The sequence below is a fragment of the Lutra lutra genome, chromosome 13 (assembly GCF_902655055.1).
Source record: "Lutra lutra chromosome 13, mLutLut1.2, whole genome shotgun sequence".
Taxonomy (NCBI): domain Eukaryota; kingdom Metazoa; phylum Chordata; class Mammalia; order Carnivora; family Mustelidae; genus Lutra; species Lutra lutra.
The window spans coordinates 52,246,516-52,271,137 of record NC_062290.1 but is presented as its reverse complement, the minus strand read 5'-3'; the positions used below and the strand labels follow the sequence as shown (position 1 = coordinate 52,271,137).

The 24,622-nt window shown below is 43.5% G+C and overlaps 1 protein-coding gene across 1 annotated transcript in view; it reads left to right on the top strand.

Moving 5' to 3' along the window:
- The window catches only part of MOB3B (MOB kinase activator 3B), a 198,177-nt gene extending 187,476 nt beyond the window's left edge, over positions 1 to 10,701 (top strand). Inside the window, exon 4 of the mRNA XM_047701169.1 lies at positions 8,267 to 10,701. Coding sequence (XP_047557125.1) covers positions 8,267 to 8,296 — 30 coding nt within the window. The 3' untranslated portion in view covers positions 8,297 to 10,701. The remainder of the gene's footprint in view (positions 1 to 8,266) is intronic.
- The last annotated feature ends 13,921 nt before the right edge of the window (positions 10,702 to 24,622 follow it).

The following is a 24,622-nucleotide window of genomic DNA, read 5'->3' as shown; positions in this document are numbered from 1 at the left end:
GGGACTTGCCTTTGCTACCAGTGGGTTAGAGCTGGAGATAAGGAATTAACAAATTATCTGCTTGACCTCCAGTGTAGCTGCATGACCTGAGGGAAATGGGTGTTGGCAGGAGTTGGGAACCCTGGAGGGGCTGGGAAATTACCGTGGCTCTGCTGAAATCTTGGTGCAGACACCACCAACACAGTTGTTTGGAACAGAGGAGGGAAAGGGGCAAGACTCTCAGAGAAATAGAATTTTCAAGACAGTGAACATTTTCAAACCACCCACTTTTTAGGGGAAGAAAAAAATAGCCAATAACAAAAGAAACAAATGGATAATATGGATACAACTTGGAGGTTTTCAAGTCTCTTAAAAAAATGGCATTTGCAGGATGAAAGCCACCACAGAAAGCTTTCTTTCTGACCCGGCCAACACCCGCAGAAGGCCCAGCCTCCCTGTTGGGAAGGAAGTTCTTCCCGATCTGTTCCCCATACCCTCACCCTCCAGCCCAGCCGGAGATGCTATCCCCGTACTTCATGCTGCTTCTAACCCCAGATTCCCAAGTCTCTCTTGGAGGAGGCTGGGGCTGATGAGAGGCCTGGAGTGTCCATGCTCCAACCCAGGGTGGGTCACTGGTTGGGGACGGGTGTGGGGGGCTCACTGCTGGGCATGGTGGGGGTTGGGCAGGGAGCACCACACCTGCTGGCTTCACCACAGTGGGCTCACCATTCCTTGGTGTTCTTTCAGCAACCCACACCTTAACATACTGCCTTTTAAAAGTGTGGACGAAGCTCTGTTACTGGAAAAGGCAAGTGCGCCCTTGTCTGTGCACGTTTGTGCACAAGTGTGCTTTGTGTGTGTGTGTGTGTGTGTGTGTGTGTGTGTGTGGTGTGTGTGCACACGCGCTCCAGCGCTCTTAGCTGGGAGGCAATTTACTGCCGTCTTAGGGCCAACTCTAACACTAAGTTGTATGTTTGAACTCCCCGGTTTGAAGCCATTGGGTTTTTAATGGTGGTGGGGCGGGGGGGGGCTGTTTCCATAAAGATCGTTTCCAGAAAGTTTTTATTTTTTTATTTTTTTAAAGATTTTATTTATTTATTTGACACAGAGAGAGATCACAAGTAGGAAGAAAGGCAGGCGGAGAGAGGGGGAGCCTGATGCAGGGCTGGATTCCAGGACCCTGGGATCACGATGCGAGCCGAAGGTAGAGGCTTTAACCCACTGAGCCACCCAGGCGCCCCTCTAGAAAGTTTTTAGCCCAGTGTTCTCTCCTTACCACACTCTGGAGCTTCAATACCCACCTTCCTTTCATCTCTCTGTGCTCCCCTTCTTCCTCAGTTTTGTTTCCAATATTTTTTCCTCCTCCTCCTCCTTGTTTCTCAGAATTAGCAGAGTTGGGGAATTTAAAACAATAGGCTTCAGGAGGCTGTGGGTATACACCTCTCCCCCTAATACATGTTAAAAAGCTAGAAAAACAAAAGGCCTCACTGCTTTTCTTTCTCACCCCAGTGGAGTGATGGGAACAGCATGTTTTTAGTTTGTTGGTTTATTTTTGTTCTTGAGTCCACTCGGGTGCAAATCCTGATTCTCCTGCTTGTGAACATGGGCAAGTTATGTCAGTTCTCCTTTTCCTCGTCCGTGTAATAGAAAAGCAGTGCCTACTTCACAGAGTTCTGAAAAGAAGTCCACAAACTAAATGTAAGTGCCTCTACCATAGTAAGTATCCAAGGCATTTTTCCCTCCACCACTCATTTTACTGGGTCTATAGACCTAATCATTGTTTTTTCTTTATTGGGTTTTGGTTTAATTAAATATTTTTCCAGCACCTGGTATGTGTCTGGGCTAGTGCCCCAGGGTCCAAACAGACCCGAGATGGGGATCATCTCTTCAGTGACAGCCCTGTGCTGGAGCCCGGGAAGGAATAAACCATCAGAGAACAAGGGTGAAGGGTAGGACGGGCACTATGGGAAACCAGAAGTACAACACCGAAGACCTCCTTGGGGTCAGGGTGAGGAGGGAGGTAGGAAAAGTTGTCCCTCAAGAGGACCACACTGCCCAAGCGCCTTGAAGGAGGTTGGAGTTGGGAGAAAGGTGTCCTGGGGAAAGAGGAACGAATGAAAGCATATACACGGGAGATCCCTGGATGCCATGGATTCAGCAGGAGAGAAGGAGAGCTGGGGAGTGACAAGGCAGAAGAGAGATTGGAGGTCCGGGTCAAGAAGAGCATTGATCACCAGAATTGGGACTTAGTTTGAAAACTCTGTGGAGCTGTTGAAGGAGTATCGGTGAGCGAAAGTCAGTAGCGCAGGATGGGTTTTACCCCGTGTGCCTCACGCTGAGCCAACTCTGAGACACCTTTGCTTTCACAAATGCCTCTCTCAGATCAACATCAAGTGTCCAGAGCCCACAGGCCTGGGGTGCGAGCTCTGCCGCTAATTATTTTACCCCCTCAGGTGGCTAGGCACCGCTCTCGTGACCTGGGTTTTGAGTCTCTGAAGTGAAGGTCTTAGACTAGACAATACCCAAGTGTCCTCCCAGCGGCAGCAGTGGTCGGTGATTCTGTGATCATGCCACCTTTTGGAGCTTGCTTTCTGGTTTCTAATGTTAAGTTAGTAAAATTGCTGTGCAGCATGATGACTGACACCTATTCGTCAATGTTTTCCCTTTATTTCATGTGCAAAGTAGATCACTAAAATGTATGATGGGTTGTGCAGTAAGCTAAGAGTCAGTTGGACTCTGGTAGCCATGGCTGGGTTAGAAATTACTTGTGGGACCTAAAGTAAGTCATTTTACTTCTCTTTGCGACCACCTACTCCCTGCCCTCCACTACCAGTTCTAAAATGGGTAAACTGACAGATAAGACTAAGTTGAGACTTTCAGAGTACATTCAGGTTTGTCCTACAGATATCAAACACTTCATGCAATGGCTAAGAAATATCTCTATTTCAGTTTGAAAGTGTTTAGAACAGAAGAGCTTGAATATCTTATGTAGACATGCCGATTTCATTCACCACCCCCTTTCCACACAAAAGTAGCCAAAAGTCATTTTAACTTTATTTTTAAAACTAAGATTTCAATTTGGAGGTTTGGTCTACTTCTATTTTTGTTTTTTGGTTTTGTTTTGTTTTGTTTTTGTTTTTTGTTTTTTAATTACTGGAGCTTATTTTCTTAGAAAAAGAAATTACATATGTATTAAAAATACCTCAAAATCCAAGAGGATATGCTAAAGGCAGATGTCAGGAAGAGAACACATACATCATTTCATTCACCCAGAGATAAACTCATCACAGTGGACTCATATTTTGTTTCTATTTTTTTCCCAAAATAATTATATCAAACTATATATACTGTTCAATGACTTGACCAAAATATTTCCATCACATACTAATATACAACAAAGTTGTAAGGGTCTTCTCAGATTCTGGCAAAAACTTAATGATGAATTCCAGTGCTGGTAGAAAGTGATACGGTGTGTGTGTGCAATGGGGAAAACGGAGCAGCTTGCTAATGAATCCTTTCTGGGAGCTGACAGTTGGATCTTGAAGGATGTCAGGATGTCAGTATTTGCCAGGCACAGAAGAGCAGAAAGCATTTCCCAGATAGAAGGAACAGCTAGAAAAACTATTAGAAACCTTAAGAGACCGTGTCCTGTGGAAAACAGGGGAGGAGTCCAGTTTGCAGTGGGGGTGGGGGGTGGGTAGGTTGCGAGTGGTGGGGTTCAACAGGAGGTGAGCAGAGGGCACCAGTCTCTGTTGTGAACAGCTTTGTTTGCCTGGCCCTGGAGTAAGGTATTTGTTCTGTTGGCAGTGGGGAACCAGGGACTTTACAAAATCAATTACTTCCTTACTTTAAAGCAAATAATACTGGGTGAGCCAAACAAAACCCAGCTTTTCCTTATTACTCCTTTCCTTATTAAGGATGGATTTTTTTTTTTTAATGCAGGTGCTTAAAAACATCTTCCTAGACAAGCTAAATACAGTCCCTATGAACCTGTCTCAGAAAATTGTCATCATCTCTGGAGAAGCTTTTTGAGCACTTCTGGCATTCTTCAGTGGTCTGCCTTAATACATGTTACACTTTGATCACTCCAACAACTGCAAATTCATTCTTTAAGAACAACCTGGGTAGGGGCACCTGGGTGGCTCAGTGGGTTAAAGCCTCTGCCTTTGGCTCAGGTCATGATCCCAGGGTCCTAGGATCGAGCCCCGCAGTGGGCTCTCTGCTCAGCAGGGAGCCTGCTTCCTCCTCTCTCTCTGCCTGCCTCTCTGCCTCCTTGTGATTTGTCAAATAAATAAATACATCTTTAAAAAAAAAAAAAAGAACAACCTGGGTAGATGTTGTTTAGGTCACTCTCTGGGATAAGAAGGAATGTGTTTGGTTCTGCTAGGTGCCTTCAAGAGGGCTTAGATGATGACGAAAGCTTTGGAAGACAATATTTGCCTGCTTTTTGGTTTGGAGTTTTTCCCACAAGCTCCAGTTATTTCTTACCCAGCTCATTTGCACCACCCAGTGGGAAAGTGCTAGAATACAGCTTTGAAGAGTGGGTCTAGCTGTCCTCCCACGGAAGGATCTGGGAATTCCTGGTCTGCTATTTCAGCCATTCTTTCCCTGTAAGAATGTTAGGAGACATCCCAGTAGACAGTTTTTCTCCTTCATTGGGAGGCGAGAAAGCATTTGCAGTGAGGAAAGCACCAGTCCTGGCTTCTCACAGACTAAGTCAGTGGCTTTCGTTAAGTCCCATGCCCTCTATCAAAGTGCTCCCTTGTGTACGTGTGTCTGTGTGTGTGTCTGTGTGTGCTTAACTCTTCCATATTTCTAGTGGCATAACTGTTTTAGTATTTACTCAGTGCACCTGTAATTCCAAGTGGCATCCATTTGGGTAATGAAAACATATCTTCATCACTTTGAAAATCCGGGAATAACTGTAACCATTTATAATGAATATATGTCAATTAATGTACGTCAGTACCATCGGAGTGTATCTTCATAAGAATGTCTCAGAGGCTTTCAACCACAGATCACTTGGTCTAAGTGGAAAGAGCTGGCCTTTGTCTTTGGTTAGACCTGAGTTTAAGTCCCACCCCCGCCCCTCTCTGTGTGACTTTGAGAAGATACTCTCTGTCTCTGAGCCTGTTTCAGTGAGCACAACCAGTCTCATTTCACAGTGTGAGTGTAAGAGTTACGGGATGGGATCTCTGCAGAGCTCTGAGGGACACTGGGACCAAGGGAGAGCTGCGTTTTGTTGGATGGAAGTGACTATTACTGGTCAGGCTCTGCAGCTTCCCTGTTTTACTTGAGCAGGTCCCTTCTGCTCTGAAGCCTGGATCCCTCTGCTGTCCAATGGGGTCATAGTTCCTTCTCTTAGAGTTTTACAGACACGATGATGTAACACCTCCCCTCTGCCCCCACCAAGTGCCTGGCTCCTCAGAGGTGCTTCACAGATGCTAGCTCCTTTCTTTTCCAGAGTAGTAACCCATTGCAAACAAGGACAGAATTAGTTTTGAGGCCAAATCGTGTTCAGGCTGTGATCTCTCCCCCACCACTGGTCTCTCTTGCTGACTTAAATACTCATGCACATGTGCACATTTGCGCTCCCACCTTATTTTCCCCATCTTTGTCATCAAAGCTTAACCAAAAGCAGGAGGACTTTTGGAAGCTTATCAAAGGGACAGCAAATTCATTTTAAGATTGTCCTCGTTCCTTTCCAGTCCCCATACCAGGAGCATGGGTCTGTGTTTGGGCATGTGTGTTTACCTGTCTCTCCAACCCACACCTCGCTCCTGGCCTGGCTCCTCTGCTCCAGCCACAGCAACACCAGACCATGGAGGGCTCTGCCTTGGCTGCTCTTCCCCCTGGCTATCTAGTCCTCTTCTCCCCACCTCACAACATCTGACTCCTTCTTTAAATTTTGGGGTCCATCTAAATGGAAATATTATCAGAGAGGTCTTCTGAAGCCCCTTCTTGCCATGGCATGAAGTGATTGTTGCCATGTATGTGTTTCTGAGGGGAAGGAATTAATATGCATCAAGTCTGGACATATCTTAATACTTTTAACCTTCCCGGTTAAAAGTAACCTTCTCAGGTAGTCTCACTGTTCCATTTTACAGATGAGGAGACTGAGGGCCCATTCATTGCTTCATTGAACAAACATCTATTGAATATCAGTTGCCAAATACTGGGAATAGAGCAGACACAGCCCCTTCCTTGTGGGTCATATAGGATCTAAAATGGGTTGGCCGGGAAGCAGGAATGAAAGAAATAATGGGCTATTCCAGGTGTGAAGAAGGGTGCTATGAAAGGCAGGAAAGAGGGATATGCCTATCTCAGAGCCTAGGGAGGGGATCCCTAAAGAAAAGGCAAGTCTGCTAAGACCCAAAGACTCAGGGCGGTCATATGGGTAGGTAAAGAGGGCAGAAGTGGGTTCTAACGGTGGCTGGAACTTGGAGCTACCATGCCTCGTGGTCTCCCTTCCTCCAGATATTTGCATTTGTGTCTTGTCTTTCAGTGTGCCTTCTAGTGATCCACATTTCTTTCTCTCTGATGGACTGTAGCTCCTTGCAGACAACAACCGCATCTCCCAGGCACCTGGCACGTAGTACAAGTCACGAGAAGGAAATGGTCATTTCACGTTTCAGTATATGTATTTGTATGTGATTGCCTGTGTTTAATAATATTACAAGGATGCAGAAGTGCCTAGAATATGCCATGTATATTCGGTCATTTCTTTAACCCACACATTGGTATGGTTTTCTAATAGAGTCTCTAAGCACCTGGGAACTCCTATCTCCAACTCCTTGTGCTCCGATGTTTTCTCTTCCATGGGCTGGGGTGATCTGGGGTGAACATGCGAGAGAGGGGGCAGCTGCCATCAGCTCTGCGGAAGGTGGGACTTGCAAGCAGCTCATTCATCTACATAAAATTATGTTAAGCGTATCCCCCTGGATGCTGCCTGGCCCAGGGCTCCTTCCCAGCCTGCCCTCCAGGCCGTTCTTGGAGCTGAAAGCAGAGTGGTCGTCCTGTGCCGGGCACTGTTTTGGGGCAGGGGAGACAAGACGAGTGCACATGTGGTGAGCCCATGAGGGTTCCTTTTCTTGACACACGGTAACTCACTGTCTAGTAGGGCCCGCAGACATGCCCATGGTCCATGCACACACACACACACGCACACGCACACACACACACACACACACATAAACCAGCTCACTGTAAGCAAGACTCCAGGCTGGCCCCGGTGGAAGAAGTGGTGAACTCCACAGTGTGGGGGACAGGAACAGCGGAGGACCTCCCAGGCATCCTGAAAGTCCTCTTGCCTGAGCTGGGGAAATGAATGGCAGTTAGATAAGTTCAGGAGGGCAGAGAGGGGAGGAGCATGCCACAGGCAAGAGTCTCACCTCTGCAGCGGTGCAGAGAAAGAGAAAAGATGGCACATTTGGGGTCTGCAAATCCTAACAGGAGCTAAGCAGGTGATAGAGATGAGGGAAAGGCCAGGTGGGAGCAGGTCAGACGCATTGGTGTATTCATGCCCATTCAGAAAAGTCCTCCCTCCCATTTCCCTTGTCTTATACCCACTTATGCTATCCTTCATTTTTTTTTAAAGATTTTATTTATGTATTTGACAGAGAGATCACAAGTAGGCAGAGAGGCAGGCAGAGAGAGAGATGGGGAAGCAGACTCCCCAGCGAGCAGAAAGCTGATATGGGGCTCAATCCCAGGACCCCGGAACCATGACCTGAGCTGAAGGCAGAAGCTTAACCCACTGAGCCACCCAGGCACCCCTCTATCCTTCATTTTTCTATCGTTGTTTAAAACGTAGATAAAGAGAAACTATTCTCCTCTGTAAGAAAAACAGCAATCTAAATCCAATGATCGCATCCATCAGTAAGTGATGCTTGGCTCCTGTTGGGGAGACAGCTGGGAGTAGTGGGGACTGGGACCAACTGGAGAGCACATCTCCATCTGAAGAGGACAGCCGTTCTTCAACTCCAGCTGTCCAGTGGCTCCAAATCTTGGGATTTGGGGGGTTGGGGGAGTGAATAACCTGGAGTTTCAGCAAGTTAGCCAAGTGTTTTGGTTTGTTGTTATTTTTAACATTGCTTGATCAGAACAAAAACCCCAAACCCAAACTTGCAGACCAAATGGAACTCATGTCCATGCTGAGCCTTCTCCATGGGCCGTGCTGGCAAGTCCTTGTTCAAAGGCTCCTGAGGTTGTGAGGGTATTTTTGGAATCCTTCAGCAAGGCCTTGTTTATTGTTACTCCTAACCATCCCTCTCTCACTGCTTTCCAGAAAGAGATGACGAGCAGAATGTGTCACTAACGCCCCTGCCTTGCCTTCGGAAGACAGAGGAAAGCTCTTTCCTCCGGGAGTCCCGAGCAGGGAGTCATCCCTCGCTTAAATGGCACGCCTACTTCCAGGAGCAGGAGAGGTGAAGACGAGCCATGATTCCTGAGAGACGTTCCCCACTCACCCCGTGTGCTCTTAACCCTCTGAGTGCTGCTAGCCACGACCGGTGGACCTGTCCGACCACAGCATGCAAGAAGGACTACCCCTTGCCCCTTCTGGCTCTGAGTTGCCCCCAGAAAGCCTCTGCACTTAACAGGCACATCACAGCTCTGCTGAGACCTGCCGCCTAAGCTTTACTGGAATTCAGGTTTTGAGACGGAGACACTTACTTGTACTTTCCCACTCTGTCTTGTCAGCTGGCCGACTTTTCTGTAACGTGGTTTCTAAGTACCGGGGGAATTTTGGAACTCTGGATGAGCCGTGAGTTTTTCTAAAACAAACCTTCCTTTCAAAGCTCCGGCCCTGATCTGATTCGGTGGTTTAACTTTGCGCAGGGCCTGGAGCCAGGAGAGATCTGAGACCCACCCCACAGCCTCAGCACGGTTTCCCACTCCATGACCCCAATCAAACCTTAACGACAGGCGGGGGAGACCGGTCGCTAGCAGAAAGCTGATGCATTACCAGTTAACTCTGAACAGAATGTGCTTTTTACAACCACACCATTCCTTGTCTTTTCTAGTCAAGGTATTTCCTTCCTGTTTCCCAGAAAAGAGGAAGAAAAGGAAGTTGTAAATGACCAGGAACGATCCGCAGAAGCCCTGAGCCAGACAGATCCGTGCAGCGTTTTTTCTTGACCAAAGGGGAGGGAGTTGTGGCTGTCTCCACAGAATATGAAAATTTCAGTGAAAAAAAAAAAAAAAACAGAAGTGCAATTGCTTATTTGGTGCGCTTAACTCAGACAGCTGGTTCATTGGCTCGTAGCCTCCCCAGCTGGCCCTCTGAGCGCCTACATCCAGGTCCAGCCTGTGTTTTCTTTCTCTTCCGCTACACGTCCCCCACCCTCCCTCGGCTGGATTGTGTTGGGTCACAAAATTAATTTCTGCCCCTAGGATTGTGCCACCGTTGCCAAGGGAACAGTGGCACTGGAGCGAACTTCCTTCTTCCATTACTTCCCAGTTTTCCATTCCAGTCAACAGACGAGCACAGTCTGTGCCACATCCTGCCTTTTGAAACCCAAGTGAGTCTTCGCTGAAGAAACGTTGCCTTCTCTGCTTCATTCGCAAACCTGGTGGGCTCTCGGGGGTCATGATACTCCCAGGGATCCTTCGAATTTGACAAAACGGCAGTTGGTGGAGGGAAGTAGATAAGAATGTATTCGTGTATTTTAATGTAACGCCGATTAAATCATCCCGAAACAACTCCGATTTCGTTTCATTATATGTCATGCGTTAAAGCTGTTCATGGCCGCCCCAGGAGCCTAGAAAGTGAAATCTTTCCTTGTCCAAAGAAAGGACTGACTGTCGGGGCACCGTGGCACCCTGCCCTGATCCAGCAAAGCAACCTTCGCGTCCCGTCTTGTCCAAGTAGTCTCACGGAATCCAAGTGCTGCTACCTCTTTCCATCTTGTTGTGCTCTGGTCAACAACCAACACACCCTCTCCCCTTTTTTGGCTTCCTAAGTAACTCCGAGAGAATAAGATAAACTAAGATTCTTCTCAGCCTCATATTTGGCTGAAAAAACACCTGACCGTCCTAAGGATCCAGAGAACAAAGAAACAAGACCCCCTCTTCCCAGCCTATGCAACACGCAGTCAGTACTGCGTGGGGATGTCGAACGGAGGGACAGAGAGATGACAGTGTGGAGCCCATGCCCTAGGAGGAACTCCGAAGTTCTGCCACCATGGAAAACCACAGGATTTTTGCATTAAAACGTTGACCATGTTCCTGTGTTTCAGTGATGCCTGACCAAGCAGGTTGCTGGACTCTGAAGACATTTGTTATTAATTCTTTTTAAGGTTCTTTTCTGTTGACTGTTTGTGCATATGAAATTGCCATTCAATTTAAAAGACCAAATATTTTTAAGCTTCTTGGCACAATTTCCTCCTGGTTATATTTCTGATTGCATTCATCAGCTCTTCTAAGATAAGTTCTGGCAAACCACTCTTATTTTTAATTAGAGTATTCCTAGTCCTGCAGAACTTTGTTTGGCAAATTCTAAAGAGAATCATTACAGGTAACTCTCATCTCTTTGACCTGATGACATCCTAAGTTCATCTCATTGCAAAGGGGGGAGCTGAGCCCCTGGCAGTGGCCCGGGCCCCTCTGGCTTTCTGGGTCTGAGCCTGACCTGCTGCTTCTTCCTCCTCACCTGATGAGCTCTCCCTTATTTCCCACTACCTTTTTTTAGCTGGGTAACACATGTATCCACTTTTTTTTTTTTTTAAGACATTTCAAAGTGGAAATTTCAAAAAGATTACAATGAACGTCCATGTCCCCTTCACTTCCATGCATCAATTGTTAACATTTTTTAAATTCTTGACTTTTTCCATATATTTTCTCTTTCTCTGTAACTATACATTCTTATTGCTGAACCATTTCAAAGTATGTTGCAGACATCATAAAACTTTAAAATACTTTGTCATTTGCCCCCAAAATGTTTATAGCTTTTTGTTGTTGTTTATCCAGCATCTAGTTAGGAATCACACGTGGCATTTGTTGTCATTCTTTTTAGTTAATGGGTTAGAGTTCTCCCGTTTGGTATGTGTGTGGTGTGGTGGTGGTGGGTGGTGATGCTGTGTGTGTGTGTGTGTGTGTGTGTGTGTGTGTGATGACACTGGCATTATTAAGGATTTCAGGCTGGCTTTCTGTAGAATGTTCCATGATCTGGATTTTTTTTTTCCTGGTGGTTTCCTCTTTATTAGACTCAGTTAAACATATTTTTTAAGGAAAAATACTACATTAGTGATGTGTCCTTCCTATTGCATTTGTCGGGAAGTATATAATGTCTAGTCATCTCTTTTCATGATATGAAGCTTGGCCACTGAGTTCAGGTGTTGTCGACCTGATCCATTCATCATAAAGGTAAAAAATTCATTAGGAAGCTCTTAAATTCAGCACGCACGCATTTTATAGAGGTTGAGGCTATGCAAATGTGCATTCTTTTCTTAATATTCTCAAAGAGGTCCAGGTTCTCCAAAAGATTATAACCATTGCAGTTAAATGATACAGCAATGATAGAGGACTCATAAATTCCCACTTAACAGAGGAAAGGGGAAAGAAGAAGGGCACTACATTAGAAGGGGAAGGAAGAAGAACTGGCTAATGAGAATTTGTATGGGCCCTGTAGCCAGAGTTGAATGTAATTTTTTTTTTCACCCATTCTCAGTGATGTCCAGTTCAGACCCATGGTTTATTTTAGATAGTGTATATTCTCATTGAAGGTGATTGCTCAAGGGTACAAAATTTGTTTTTTGTTTTTTTGGGGTTTTTTTTGATGCGGGGAGGCATCTTAGATAAAACAGGGGGGTGTGGCCCCTCAAAGGGCCATAGTAGGTATAAAGTGTCTTTGTGGTATTAAAATTTCATGAGGATGATTAATAATTAAATTTCCTAAAAGGTTCCTTAGGAGTATGATAATGAAAAACAAAACCAGATACGTTTGAGAAATACTCATCTAGAGTCAGATTCTGCTGCTTCAGTGTTAATTCTCTCTTCCTGGGGTGTTTCCTCATTTCTGACGTCTAGGATGAGTGGAGGCAACTTCAGGAGATTTCTTAGTCCGTTCCTTCTACCCTCCCAAACTGTATCAGTAACATTCCTGGTAAAAACCTCCTTCTCCTCTCCACGGCCTCAGGCATAGACATTCCACAACATCCTTTGGTGTATCCCACAGATCACTTCACAGCATCTGTAATCCTTCCATTTAACCTGAGCCAGATCTTTGGGTTTCAGCACACCTTTCCTAGGGTCTCACATTAAGAAAGATCCAAGGAGGGGCGCCTGGGTGGCTCAGTGGGTTAAAGCCTCTGCCTTCCACTCAGGTCATGGTCCCAGGGTCCTGGGATCGAGCCCCACATCGGGCTCTCTGCTCGGCAGGGAGCCTGCTTCCTCCTCTCTCTGCCTCTCTGCCTACTTGTGATCTCTGTCTGTCAAATAAATAAATAAAATCTTTAAAAAAAAAAAAGATCCAAGGATTATCTAGGATATGAAGCATAATAAATGAGAGCCTTATTTGCATATCCATTAAGTATTTGAAGACTGTTAGCAAATGGCCTTTAGCCTCCTTTCCCTTCTGCTCTCCAAGGGCAGAATTTGGAAGCCTTGTTGCCCAGTGGCTAACATCTCCACCTCCGTTCGCACTAGACTTCCCATGTCCCTGTGGATTATGGATGCAACCAACAGTGGTTGTACCACATGCTTTCTCCAAACCGTCATCTCTTTGCTAAGTCCCAACTTGTTTTTTAGACTCTTATAAATTTTCTTTTCTATTAGTCCACACTAAATCTATGTCTATATTATATTCAGCCATTTTGGTTTATCTTCCTGAGTTGCCTTCATATCTACCTTTAACAGGCCTCATCAGATTGCGCTATTTTGTTTTAATCCCTTCTTTACTTGGCAAAGCATTAAGAGACTTGGATGGAGAGTGCCTCTCATCTTTTCATGGTGATGTAGGCCGAGTCATTATCTGGTCCTTAATGGAAGCACATCATTCCCTGTGGTCACCGACCTTCCATCGCTTCCACACCCCGTGGGTATCACACTGTGAGTCTAAGAAATATCATGGGCCAAGTAGAGACATGTCTTCCAGAAATGTGTACAAAGGCAAAATCACAAGGGCTCAGATATGTTACTTGGGTAATACTGTCATCATTTGTGTTTGGATCATTTTGGTCCTTGAAAAAAATAGGTGATTCTCTCCTAGAACTAGCCAAACAAAGTGTTTTGGAAGTAGACAGTTTCTTTCCTGCTTTAAAAAGTATGTCAACAACCAAAAACTTATAACAGGTTGTTTCCCTCTGGGCAGTTATTAATTCTGGATAGGAAATTTTTGATGAATAAATAAGGATTTTTGTAACTTTTAGGGAGAGTCCATTTCTAATCTGACATTTAAGCTGTGTTACTAGCTGTTAGTGTTCTAATTTCAAGGTTTTCCTGTATCTTTTCTAACTGCATCAGAAGAAAGAATGTTTAGTATATTTTAGTTCCATTTGTGATTAATTTAAGGGTTTCACTCTAAGAACAAACTAACACAATTCATCAATTAGAAAAGCAAGAGGAAATGAAAGGATATTTATGAAATCGATTCATGTGAGCTTGGGAATCCCAATGTCACAAATAAAAGACACATAACCATCACCTGTTCTGTCTTTTTTGTGTGTTGCTCAGTTAATTTCTTTCACAGGTGCGTTTTTCATCTTGCAGTGGTCTTGGAGCAAGTAAATGATAAGAAAATGGTTACTTCTACAAAAAGTAATTCATAATGTGTTTGAGAACACACATGCGCATAGTTGTAGTCTAACAGAAGTTCCTTTATACTTTTCAGATTTTCCCAGGAGGAAACGTTTTGCATATAGTTTAACTGTCCACAGAGGACTGTTGTGCCTCTTTTTTCTTGCAGTAGGATTCACTATTAAATTTGATGACAACCTCACATGTAAATACAATACATCCTGACTAGAGAAATCGTTCATCAATCAGGTAAATAAACTTTAACCTCAGGTTTGCCGCCGCCTTCCTTGCGAGACCCTGAGTTTTCTATCTAATTGTTCTGTGCCTAGGATTTCTGAACTGCAACTGCTTCTAGATTTGTTCCTGTATGGCTTATAATTATTTTTGCAAAACATAAAAATATTAATATATCTGGAGGACAAATATATACATTCTATTTATATGTTATTAGTACCTGTATAGCCACTTTGAGTAATTGTGATTCCAGTTATAGCCACTGTTGCTAATAGCAACAATCGAATACTCTATCTGACAAAAGCTATTTGTGATGAGGTGATTTCTAGACAGAGGGTGAGGAATGAGGCTTCTGGAACCCCAGGACAAATATAAAGTGTTCTTCTCCTTCTCGGTTCCACTGTCTGAAATGTACACAGAGATGTGGCAGAGAGGCAGGCTACGTACTGAATGTGGCCTGCAGGCACGTTGGGTTAGACTAACACAGTTTGTTTTTCTTTTTTTAACTAGCTGCCAACATTTAAAAATTGAGAAATTTGATGCCTAAAAGTCAGAATTTCTGGCTCCTCTTACCAAATCAGATCTGGCAACACCAGGCTTTTGTTTTCGTGGGGTAGGAATTAGCTAGATGTGGCTGACCCGTGTAGATGGGGCATGGTCTCTCCAATTTACCGATGTCTTCCCCACTCCCTGCGGTGTCCCAGACCCGTGTCTGTCAGTTACCATTGTCCTCTCGGGCGGGTAGGTTTCCCGAGCTCCCATTCCGGTTGATCCTTACATATACTGACTACCTGCTATATTACTGTATTCACAAAAACCAAGCACAAATTACCAGTACTTAATTGATTAAAAATTAAAAGAGGAAATATGGTTTAATCTAAATAAACTTTGAGTTTATAATTATAATACTGCACACTAGATTAAGTCGAATATCTGCTTCAAAGGAAATCATATCGTACAGTTGAGACATGACCTCACATAGTATCAGATCAGCAAAGAGTAAGAGTCTAGGCATTTTCAAGAACTATGTAGAACACAGCTGGGGAAAGGTATCAACAGAATAGTATGTTTATTAACTCCGAAACAATGTTACAAATAACTGTGCTCTGACTGTATGTATATAGGTCTCTACAGTGATGTACACATCTTGATATTGCTAAAAACTGCAGGAGGACTGATAACCACAAGAGGCAGCAGCATTTAGAAAATTCATGAACTGTGACTTATGTACTTACCTAAAGGTTAATTATTTTCCTTACGGTTTGTCTTATCAGAAGTATAATCATGGGAAGTACAACAAAGACGCTTGGCCCATAGGAGTCTGTGGTTAAGACAAAATCTTGGTAAAGTTGTGGAGGCCTTTAAAAAGGATCAAGTCTAGTAGGAGAAGTTCCCACTGGCTGGAAGTGAGGAACGGGGCTGCCTACCCTGTCCAGTCTGTCTATGAGAACCTAGCCCCATCTCTGCTGGAAACCCTACAATACTCCCCTTTGCACTGCGCTTAAAAGCTTCAGCTCCCCATTTCTCCTTCCACTCCTGCACCCCAGGCCTTGCACATGCTGGGCACACTCACTCTCATGGCCTCTGTCCTGAGTGTTCCCCTGCCTGGATGCTCTTCCCCCATGTAGACTCATGGCCACTTCCTTCTCCCCTTCAAGTTCTAGCTGGACATTGAGGTGGCTGCTGATCGCACCTGCCCCCCAGGCTCCCCAGGACTCATGAGCTCCCTTTCTCTGCTTGAATTTCCTTCTCCTATACCGTTTATATACATTATACATATACAGTTTATAAATATATATACATTATATAATTTATATTATATTTATTTATTAGGTTTTTTATTGTTTCCTGTCCATCCCCCACCCCACTAGAATATAAATTTCATATCAGGGATCTCTATCCCTGTCACCTAGAAGAGAGTGTCTAGCACACAGTAGTTGCTTAATAAACCTTTGATGAATGAATGAGTGAATGAATGAATGAATGACTAGATTTACATGGCAGATAAGGTCTGCTATCAAAGAGAAATAAATAAAAAGCAATATGTAATAATATTAATTTGATGATATGCCAGGAAGTGTACATTTATTAACTGTATACTTTAGATTACATATACTCTAAGCATTTTATATGGATAATCTCATTTAATGCCCATGACAACCCTGTGAGGTTGGCTTTCCATGTTTATCCCTACAGTCAAGGTTATCCAAGTAATTTGCCCAAAGTTACAAGCAAGGGGATGGAGCTAGGACTTAATGCCCCTCAGGTGTGCTTCAGGGCCCTCACTCAGCCACAGGAGACACCTGCACCCTCTAAGCATTGAGCTCTTCTTCAGATTATCTCCTTCTCTACGGACACAGACTCTGTGTGGTAGAGCAATTCAGCTTTCAGTCTCTTTTTGGCCATTTGTCAGTGTGATTGCATTAGTGCTTCTATGACCAGTCCCACTGAGATCGTAAAGTATTTCTATTCACAAGATGTACAGCATTCACAAATACAGAGTAGACCCTGAGTCTGACATGAGGCAGGACAACAAATCTAACAGGAAGACACCAAGAAGGTCAGAAAGGCTAGTCCACAAAATGTTGAGTGGTGTGAGGCTAAGACCAGAGGCCAGAATGGGGTCTGTGAGTGGGCAGGAGACAGGAAGACCATCTATGAGTCCAGGAGGAATTTTACTTACAGTGGGAACAAGGTGTTCCTATGATCAATTAAAACTGTACCTAAAAAATTTCTGGGTCTGGCTCCCTGCTCCAAAGTGGGGGAAAAAAAACATGATTTCACTGATCCTTAGGGGAAAACAAGCAGACTTTTAAAAATTAATGAGCACCCAAAACATAGCTTTGACCATAAGAAGTTTACAGATCTGAAAAAAAAAATTGAATTAAATATTCTTAAAATTAAATTTAAAAAATAGAAAAGACATTTGCAGAACTATCACAGTTAATTTTTGCTGATTTTCTTTCTCTACTAAAGAAATTAACTGGCATTAATTCTTTAGCTCTAATGTAAAATATATGGTTATGTGAATAATTAGAAGTACATAACTAAGAGGGTAGAGAGCACTATGTGGCTGTGAGATCTCTGAATGCATATATTCCATGGACTAATTTAGGAATGAGTAGGAATCACATTACATTTGAAAAGCAGCATCCATTCCATTCCACCTGACTCCTTTGAGGTCACCAGGAATTACACAAACCATAAATGTTTAGTTCCTGGTTCCTGGAAGATCTTTAATATGTCAGGATGTAGTTCCATCCTATGTTTTAAGGCTGAATGAAATAAATATGCTGTGAGGAAATGAATGACTTGTACCTTCCCATTCCTAGGACTTCATGGACATTGTCCATACAATGATTCAACTACAAAATATACAAGGGGGCAACATGTCAAGAGACGGGCAGGTGTTTTTGTTTTTGGTTTTGGTTTTTGGTTTTTGCTTTTAAGTGGTAAATCATTAGATTCACCAACTATTGAACCATGGAAGTTAAAGAAAAGTAATTCAAAAGGTGAGCCCCGTTTCACACTTCTGGCCTTGGCACGAGATACCTACGGTTGTGCAGATAACCTAAGGTATAGTTTTGTTTTTACCAATTGGCAGGGCATTCTCTGGACTGTGAATTTGCCACAACCCTGTGAGCCTATGGGTTTGAAATAAATACAAAGTGGCAAGTCCACAAAGTCCCTCAGAGTCATAAACCAGTTATTGCCATGTGGTCTCTTTGCATTCAGAAAAAAGATTGTGCTGCCCTGGGCTCATGAGATTTAATTGGAATTTGCATTATCCCTCCTAAGTGACTGCAAAGAGACTCTGTGTTACTTGGATAGAGAAATGTGAGAGGAAAATTCTAAAGCCCCTCCCACATTACCAAGAAGAAGGGGAAAGAAATGTGATGGTTTTTACGTGAACCTCTTCTGGTCCTCATAGATGCCCGAGGTGCTGTGTTTGGAAAGAACTGGGAGCTGAGGAGATGGGTGTGCTGAGAGCTTCCAGGGGAATTAGGAAGGCATTTTGGAGGGAGAAGGACTGGGATTTAATCTACTTTGTGCCACGCACAGTTCTTGGACTTGATGTACAGCCTCCAACCCATTCTCACAACCGTTCCTCGAGGAACGGAAAAGCCCAGAGGACCCTTGGGAAACTGTGATGAGGAAGTGATACCAGGTGAGACGAATGTTTCTTTCACAGTGTAGAAAGTGTGAGTCTGGGGGCACCTGGGTGGCGTAGAGGAAAGCTGTGCTCAGACTCTTCTTAGAAGGTGAGTCTCAAAGCTCGAGAGGTCCCTCTTCCTGCATGTCCGTTCTCTTTGACCTTTGCATTTCTTCAGGCTCTCCTTGCTTGTGCCCATCACTCTACAGAAGTGAGGGGAGGCCTTTCCCTGTGTCTGGAATCTTCTCTCACCATTCACTTTTCACAAGCTGGAGCCAGAGTGCCCCTTCTAAATCCCAGACCCGATCATGCCCCCTTCCTCGGCTCCCCGCCAAGAATCCTTCAGAGGCAGTCCACTCCCACCGGTACGGACTTCTGTCTTTGGCAAAGCCCAGGGCAGGCTTCTCACAGGTTAGAAAGATGGCCAACAATCCTCTCACACCTTAGGTTTCTTTCTTTCTTTCTTTCTTTCTTTCTTTCTTTCTTTCTTTCTTTCTTTTTTGTGGGTTAGGAGGTTTAAAATAATAAAAAAAAAAAAAAATAGAGGGTGATTAGGGTGCCTGGGAGGCTCAGTTGGTTAAGCCAAGCCACTGCCTTCCACTCTCATGATTCCAGAGTCCTGGGATCGAGTCCCGTTTCGGGCTTCCCCGGCTCTGCAGGGAACCTGCTTCTCCCTCTCCTTCTGCCTGCCACTCCCCCTGCTTGTGCATCCACGCTTGCTCTCTCTCTCTCTCTCTGTCAAATAAATAAATAAAATCTTTAAAGAAAAAATAGAGGGTAATTTAGCAATGCTACCATATATCATGACCCTTATTTCATAGAAGAAAGGACATTTCAACACAGAAAGAATAGAGAAAGTAGATCTAAGAATAAACACCAGGCTGCTATGTTTCCTAAATCATCTCAAGTTGGCCTTCAGAAGAGTACTAATGCGCTGTTGGAAATCGCTCTGTGTTTTGTTCATTTGGTGGCAGTGCTGATGGTTTTCCCTACAGAGTCCTGAAGGCCTAGAGGCCCCTGATGCCCAGCCCTTCCTTACCGGGTCACACTCCACGTGCTCCGGCTTGCACCTGGAAGAGGACGTCCCCTGGAGGGCAGGCAGACTCTCCAGGACTCTACTGTGACTTGAAGACAGAACGCCTGTGACCACCCCTGCAGATGAGAGCTAGCACCTGTATGTGTGTGCATATGTGTCCACATACTGCGGGCACAGACACTCGGGCACTCAATAGAGTCTCTGTGTTTGTGCACGGAGACGGCCTGAGGACGGTGACATGCCGGTGCAATGAACACATTGAGTGCCCAGATCTTGACATGTGAATACTAGTCTCTACTTAAAGGAACCAGGAGTTCTTGGAGAAATGGTTGGTTTCAGGGCAGGAGCAGAGAAAATCCAAGATGAGTATGGAACCATGAGCATCAAGAGCTGGGAAAATGTTCATAGGCTTTAAGGTAGAAAGTCCCCTTTTAGGAAATTATCTAAATGAAATATTCATAAATGCAGGGAAAAAATTGAGTCATAAATATGCTCATTACTTCATGGTTTACAATAAGGAAAATTGGAAGCAACCCAAATAACAAACAGTAAGGCAAATGACCAAAACCAGTTATGAATATTCACTAAACTGATGTCCTAGGGGAGGTAAGTTCATGAGGATGCTTATGTTATAATGTTCAGTTACAAACGCAACATCTAGATCCAGTAAGAGTACGAGTCCTAAATGACGTCTGGATCTTCACTGCAGCCTTCTAGAAGAGAAGCCCTTCGGATCTAGCTCATGTATCCCAGCACCTATCGGTGCCTTCAGGTGGAGCTGGCATTCTTGCTTCCTCAAGGTCTTGACTCCTGTTCTCAAATACCATCTGTCCTTCAAGGTTTACACCATTTATCCCTACATTTACCACCTCCAACACATCATCATCTTTAGTCATCCTCCACACCTGCCCTAATTCACTGAAGATTTGGCACCCCTTTCCCCTGTGCCTCTCGTTCCTCTCATACAGATCTTCTTTGGCCACGCAGATAATGCATCCAACAGCTTGGTTGCTCGGTTTACTTGATGTCCCCATGCCAATGCTCTTCCCCTCTAGTCTAATTTAGCAATCTGAAACTATGTCCTTGGACCTCATTACCATACTGCCCTGTTCCAGCTTTGAAATGTTAAACACGGGGTACCCTGGTGGCTCAGTCAGTTTAAGCGTCTGAATCTTGATTTCAGCTCAGGTCATGATCGCAGGGTGCTGAGATTGAGCCCCGAGTTGGGCTCTGTGCTGAACATGGAGCCTCTCTTCATCTCCCCATCAGCCCTGATTGCTCTCTGTCGCTCACTGTCTCTTTCAAAAACGAGTTTAACTCCCAGACCCCACTGTAAATCTGTTCTTCCACTTTTTTCTTAGCAACCTCAACATTCAATGTTCTGGTGGTTCTATTCTAATGCATCCAATCTGTCTTCCCAGATGATTAGACAGCCATTAATTAGCAATCTCCTTATGACAGGTTAAGTAGAAGTTTTAAAACAGAGGAGGGGAGCTTAGTCATCGGCATAGAAGGAGACCCCTCAGCTCGTCTTGTCCCTAGAACACAGTTAGATATCAAATCATTCCGAAAACCCAAGAAATCGACCTGAAGACTGACAGAACAAACTCCACAACTTGAGGGAGAGAAGAAGTCACATCACAGAAAGCAGGAGGTGCAGAGATGTGGTTTGGGGGAAAAACAGATGGTGGGTGCCGTGGAAGGAAGGAAGCCCTTGTCGCAGAGAAAGGTGAGAGAGAGAGAGTGGAACACACAGGGGATCACACAAAGAAAATACTTCCCTGAGGCCAGTTGCTGGGAAAACAAGAGGGACTGATTTTCCTGAGTTTTTGCAATCAGCAGGGCTGAAGCCAGTGGGCTTGGCTGAGATAGAGCCCTGAGGCTGCTGCCCATCCTGGAGTGAAGGTAGCCAAGCACCCCTCGGGCAGATAGCATGATCTGGGGATCACCTAAGGTGCATGGGGGAGACAGTTTGATCTTTTGGAGCACATCTGCAAGAGGTGGCACAGGCAGAGTCCTGTCTCCTAGGACAAAAAAAGCCAGTGGACGCCATTTCCCTCTGCTACCCCTCAACATAGGTGCAGAGCCCCCTGAGGTAAATAACACAGCACTCACACTGGCTGCCTCAGCTCCTTATACCAAGTTCCACCTCTCTGTGCTCTGCTGGGACTACTTTTCTGGGGCAAGTGTATCTCAGTCCCAGTGTAGCAGGCTCCTTCCCCAGAGGACCAGCAGAAAGCCCTGTACACCTCATTAACTGAACAGAGTTCTGCAGGGCTTCAGTTCTAGTGAAAGTAACATCAGGTCTCATTTAACAAGCAGACCACAGCACACCTAGTTAAAACTCCCCACACTCTGACCAAGGTCCAAACACTGACCATAGCTGGCAAGGGAACCCTCTGCAGACACCTGACCTGAAGGATAGGGCAGCCAAAACACAGCAGCAGAGTGCATGCAGCGCACACCTGAGAAGTGCAAGGGCTTGGACACTATATGACCTTGTCTTCAGAAAGCCATTACTATCAGGAGCAGAAAGCATAGCAGGCTTTTCTAGCACACAGAAGTCAGAGACTTGGAAAAAAATGCCAAGATGGAGGAATTTATCCCAAATGAAAGAACAAGATAAGTTCATGGCCAGAGATCTAATCAAAACCAATGTAAGTAATATGACTGATGGAGAATTTAGAGCAATAATTATAAGGATACTCTCTGGGCTTAGGAAAAGAATGCAAGAATTCAGGGAGGCCCTTATCACAGAGATAAAAGAGTTAAGAAACAATCAGTCAGAAATGAAAAATGCAATAACAAAGATTTGAAACAGACTTGATGCAATCAATACAAGGATGGAAGGAGCGGGTGAATAAATTAGAGACCTACAGGGGCACCTGGGTGGCTCAGTTGTTAAGCATCTGCCTTTGGCTCAGGTCATGATCCCGGTGTCCTGGGGTCGAGCCCCGCATCAGGCTCTCTGCTTGGGCAGGAGCCTGCTTTCTCCTCTCTCTCTCTGCCTGCCTCTCTACCTACTTGTCTGTCAAATAAATAAATAAAATCTTTAAAAAAAAATTAGTGACCTAGAAGACAAAACAGTAGAAAATAATGAAGCTGAACAAAAGAAAGAAGAGTTATACAATACCAGAACAGACTTAGGGAACTCCATGACTCCATCAAAGGTAATAATATTTGTATCATGGGAGTCTCAGAAGAAGAAGGAGGGGGCATAAAATTTATTTGAGGAAATAATAACTAAAAATTTCCCAAATCTGGGGAAGGAAACAGACATCCGTATCCAGGAGGCACAGAGAACCCGCATCATAATCGACAAAAGCAGGCCAATATCAAGACATATTGTAATTAAATTTGCAAAATATAGTGATAAAGAAAAAAAATCCTAAAAACAGCAAGACAAAAGAAGTCCCTAACTTATAAGGGAAAGCCCATAAGGCTGGTTACAGATCATCAAGAGAATCTCTGCAAGCCAGAAGAGAATGGCATGATATATTCAACATGCTGACTAGCAAAAATCTGCAGCCAAGAATACTCTATCCAGCAAGGTTATTATTCAAAATGGAAGGAGAGACAGTTTTCCAGACAAACAAAAACTAAAGGAGTTCACTAAACCAACCCTGCAAGAAATATTAAAGGGACTCTTTCTTTATTTTTTTACCCCAGGAAATATTTATTGTACAAAATTTACATTTGTTGTATATAGTGAAAAGCATAGCAAAGCAACATTTTGTTAGCCCATTTCCTTTGAAATTTCTGTGAAAAGTAAAGATTTTTTCCTAATATATTCTCAGATAATATAACTTTTGATATAGTTGTTTAACAGTTGTATTGGTAATAAGCATCTTGGGACATAAGTATAAAGCTGCAAAAAGATAAAAAAAGTAGAGGGGGAAGACCACTACCAAAGAGTAATCGCCATGAACCTGGCATTTTCCACTGGAAGGCAGATGCTGTGGGGTCATCCCCTGTATTCATGGTTTGGTTATCTGAAGCCATTCATTAAGATACTTGAGTATTTTAATGAACCTTAATCTTAATATCATTTACAACTACACCAAAAATGATAAGATACTTAGAAATAAACATAACCAAAGAGATAAAAGATCTGTACTCTGAAAACTAATAAACACTGATAGAAATAATAAACACTGAAAGATAGATAGAAGATAGAAATAATAAATACTGAAAGAAATTGAAAATGACATAAAGAAATGGAAAAACATTCTATGCTCATGGATTAGAAGAATAAATATTGTTAGAATATCTAGACTACACAAAGCAATCTACACATTCAGGGCAGTCCCTATCAAAATACCAATAGCATTTTTCACAGAGCTAGAACAAACAATTCTAAAATTTGTATGGAATCACAAGAGACCTGGAAAAGCCAAAATAATGTCGAAAGAGAAAAGCAAAGCTGGAGGCATCACAATTTTGGACTTCAAGCTGTATTACAAAGCTACAGTGATCGAGACAGTATGGTACTGGCACAAAACTCAATGAAACAGAATAGGAAACACAGAAATGAGCCCATAACTATGTAGTCAATTAATCCTCGACAAAGCAGGAAAGACTATCTAATGGAAAAATACAGTCTCTTCAACGAGCAGTGTTGGGAAAAGTGGACAGCGAAAGAGTGAAACTGGACCACTGTCTTATCCCATACACAAAATTAGATTCAAAATGTATTAAAGACCTGAATGTAAGACAGGAAACCATCAAAATCCTAGAGGAGAACACAGGCAGTAACCTCTTTGACCTTGGCCATAGCAACATTTTACTGGATATGTCTCCTGAGGCAAGGAAAACAAAAGCAAAAATTAACTTTGGGAGTTCATCAAAATAAAAAGTTTCCACACAGCAAAGGAAACAATCAATGAAACTAAAAGGCAACCTATGAAACAGAAAAAGATATTTGTTAATGACATATCTGATAAGAGGTTAGTATCTAAAATCTATAAAGAACTTTTCAAACTCAGCCAAACTTTTCAAACCGAATAATTCCGTTGAGAAATGGACAGAACACATGAATAGACATTTTTCCAAAGAAGACATAGAAATAACTAACAGACACAAGATGCCCAACATCATTCATCAACAGGGTAAAGATGAGTTTCACAACACCTTTATTGAGGAATTATATAGTTAAGGCAGCCCGTGAACCAGAACTTGCAGAGTACTTGGATTGAATCTAGGGATCTCTGATTACTTTTTAACAGATGCTTTCTTGCAATTTTTCAAAAGAACATACAATATTGTAATGCTTTGAAAACCAAAACTTCTGTTCTCACTTTGCTATCAACAATATTAGTGGTTCTTTAAAACCCGATGACTAATAATTCACATTATTTCATGCAAATGTATTTCCTAATTTTCAAAGAAAATCTTATAATGGTTAATTTTTAAGAACTAGAAACCATCAGAGTATCAAAGATAAAATCAACGTCAGATTGAGTCACAAACCTTTTGGAAATCCATGC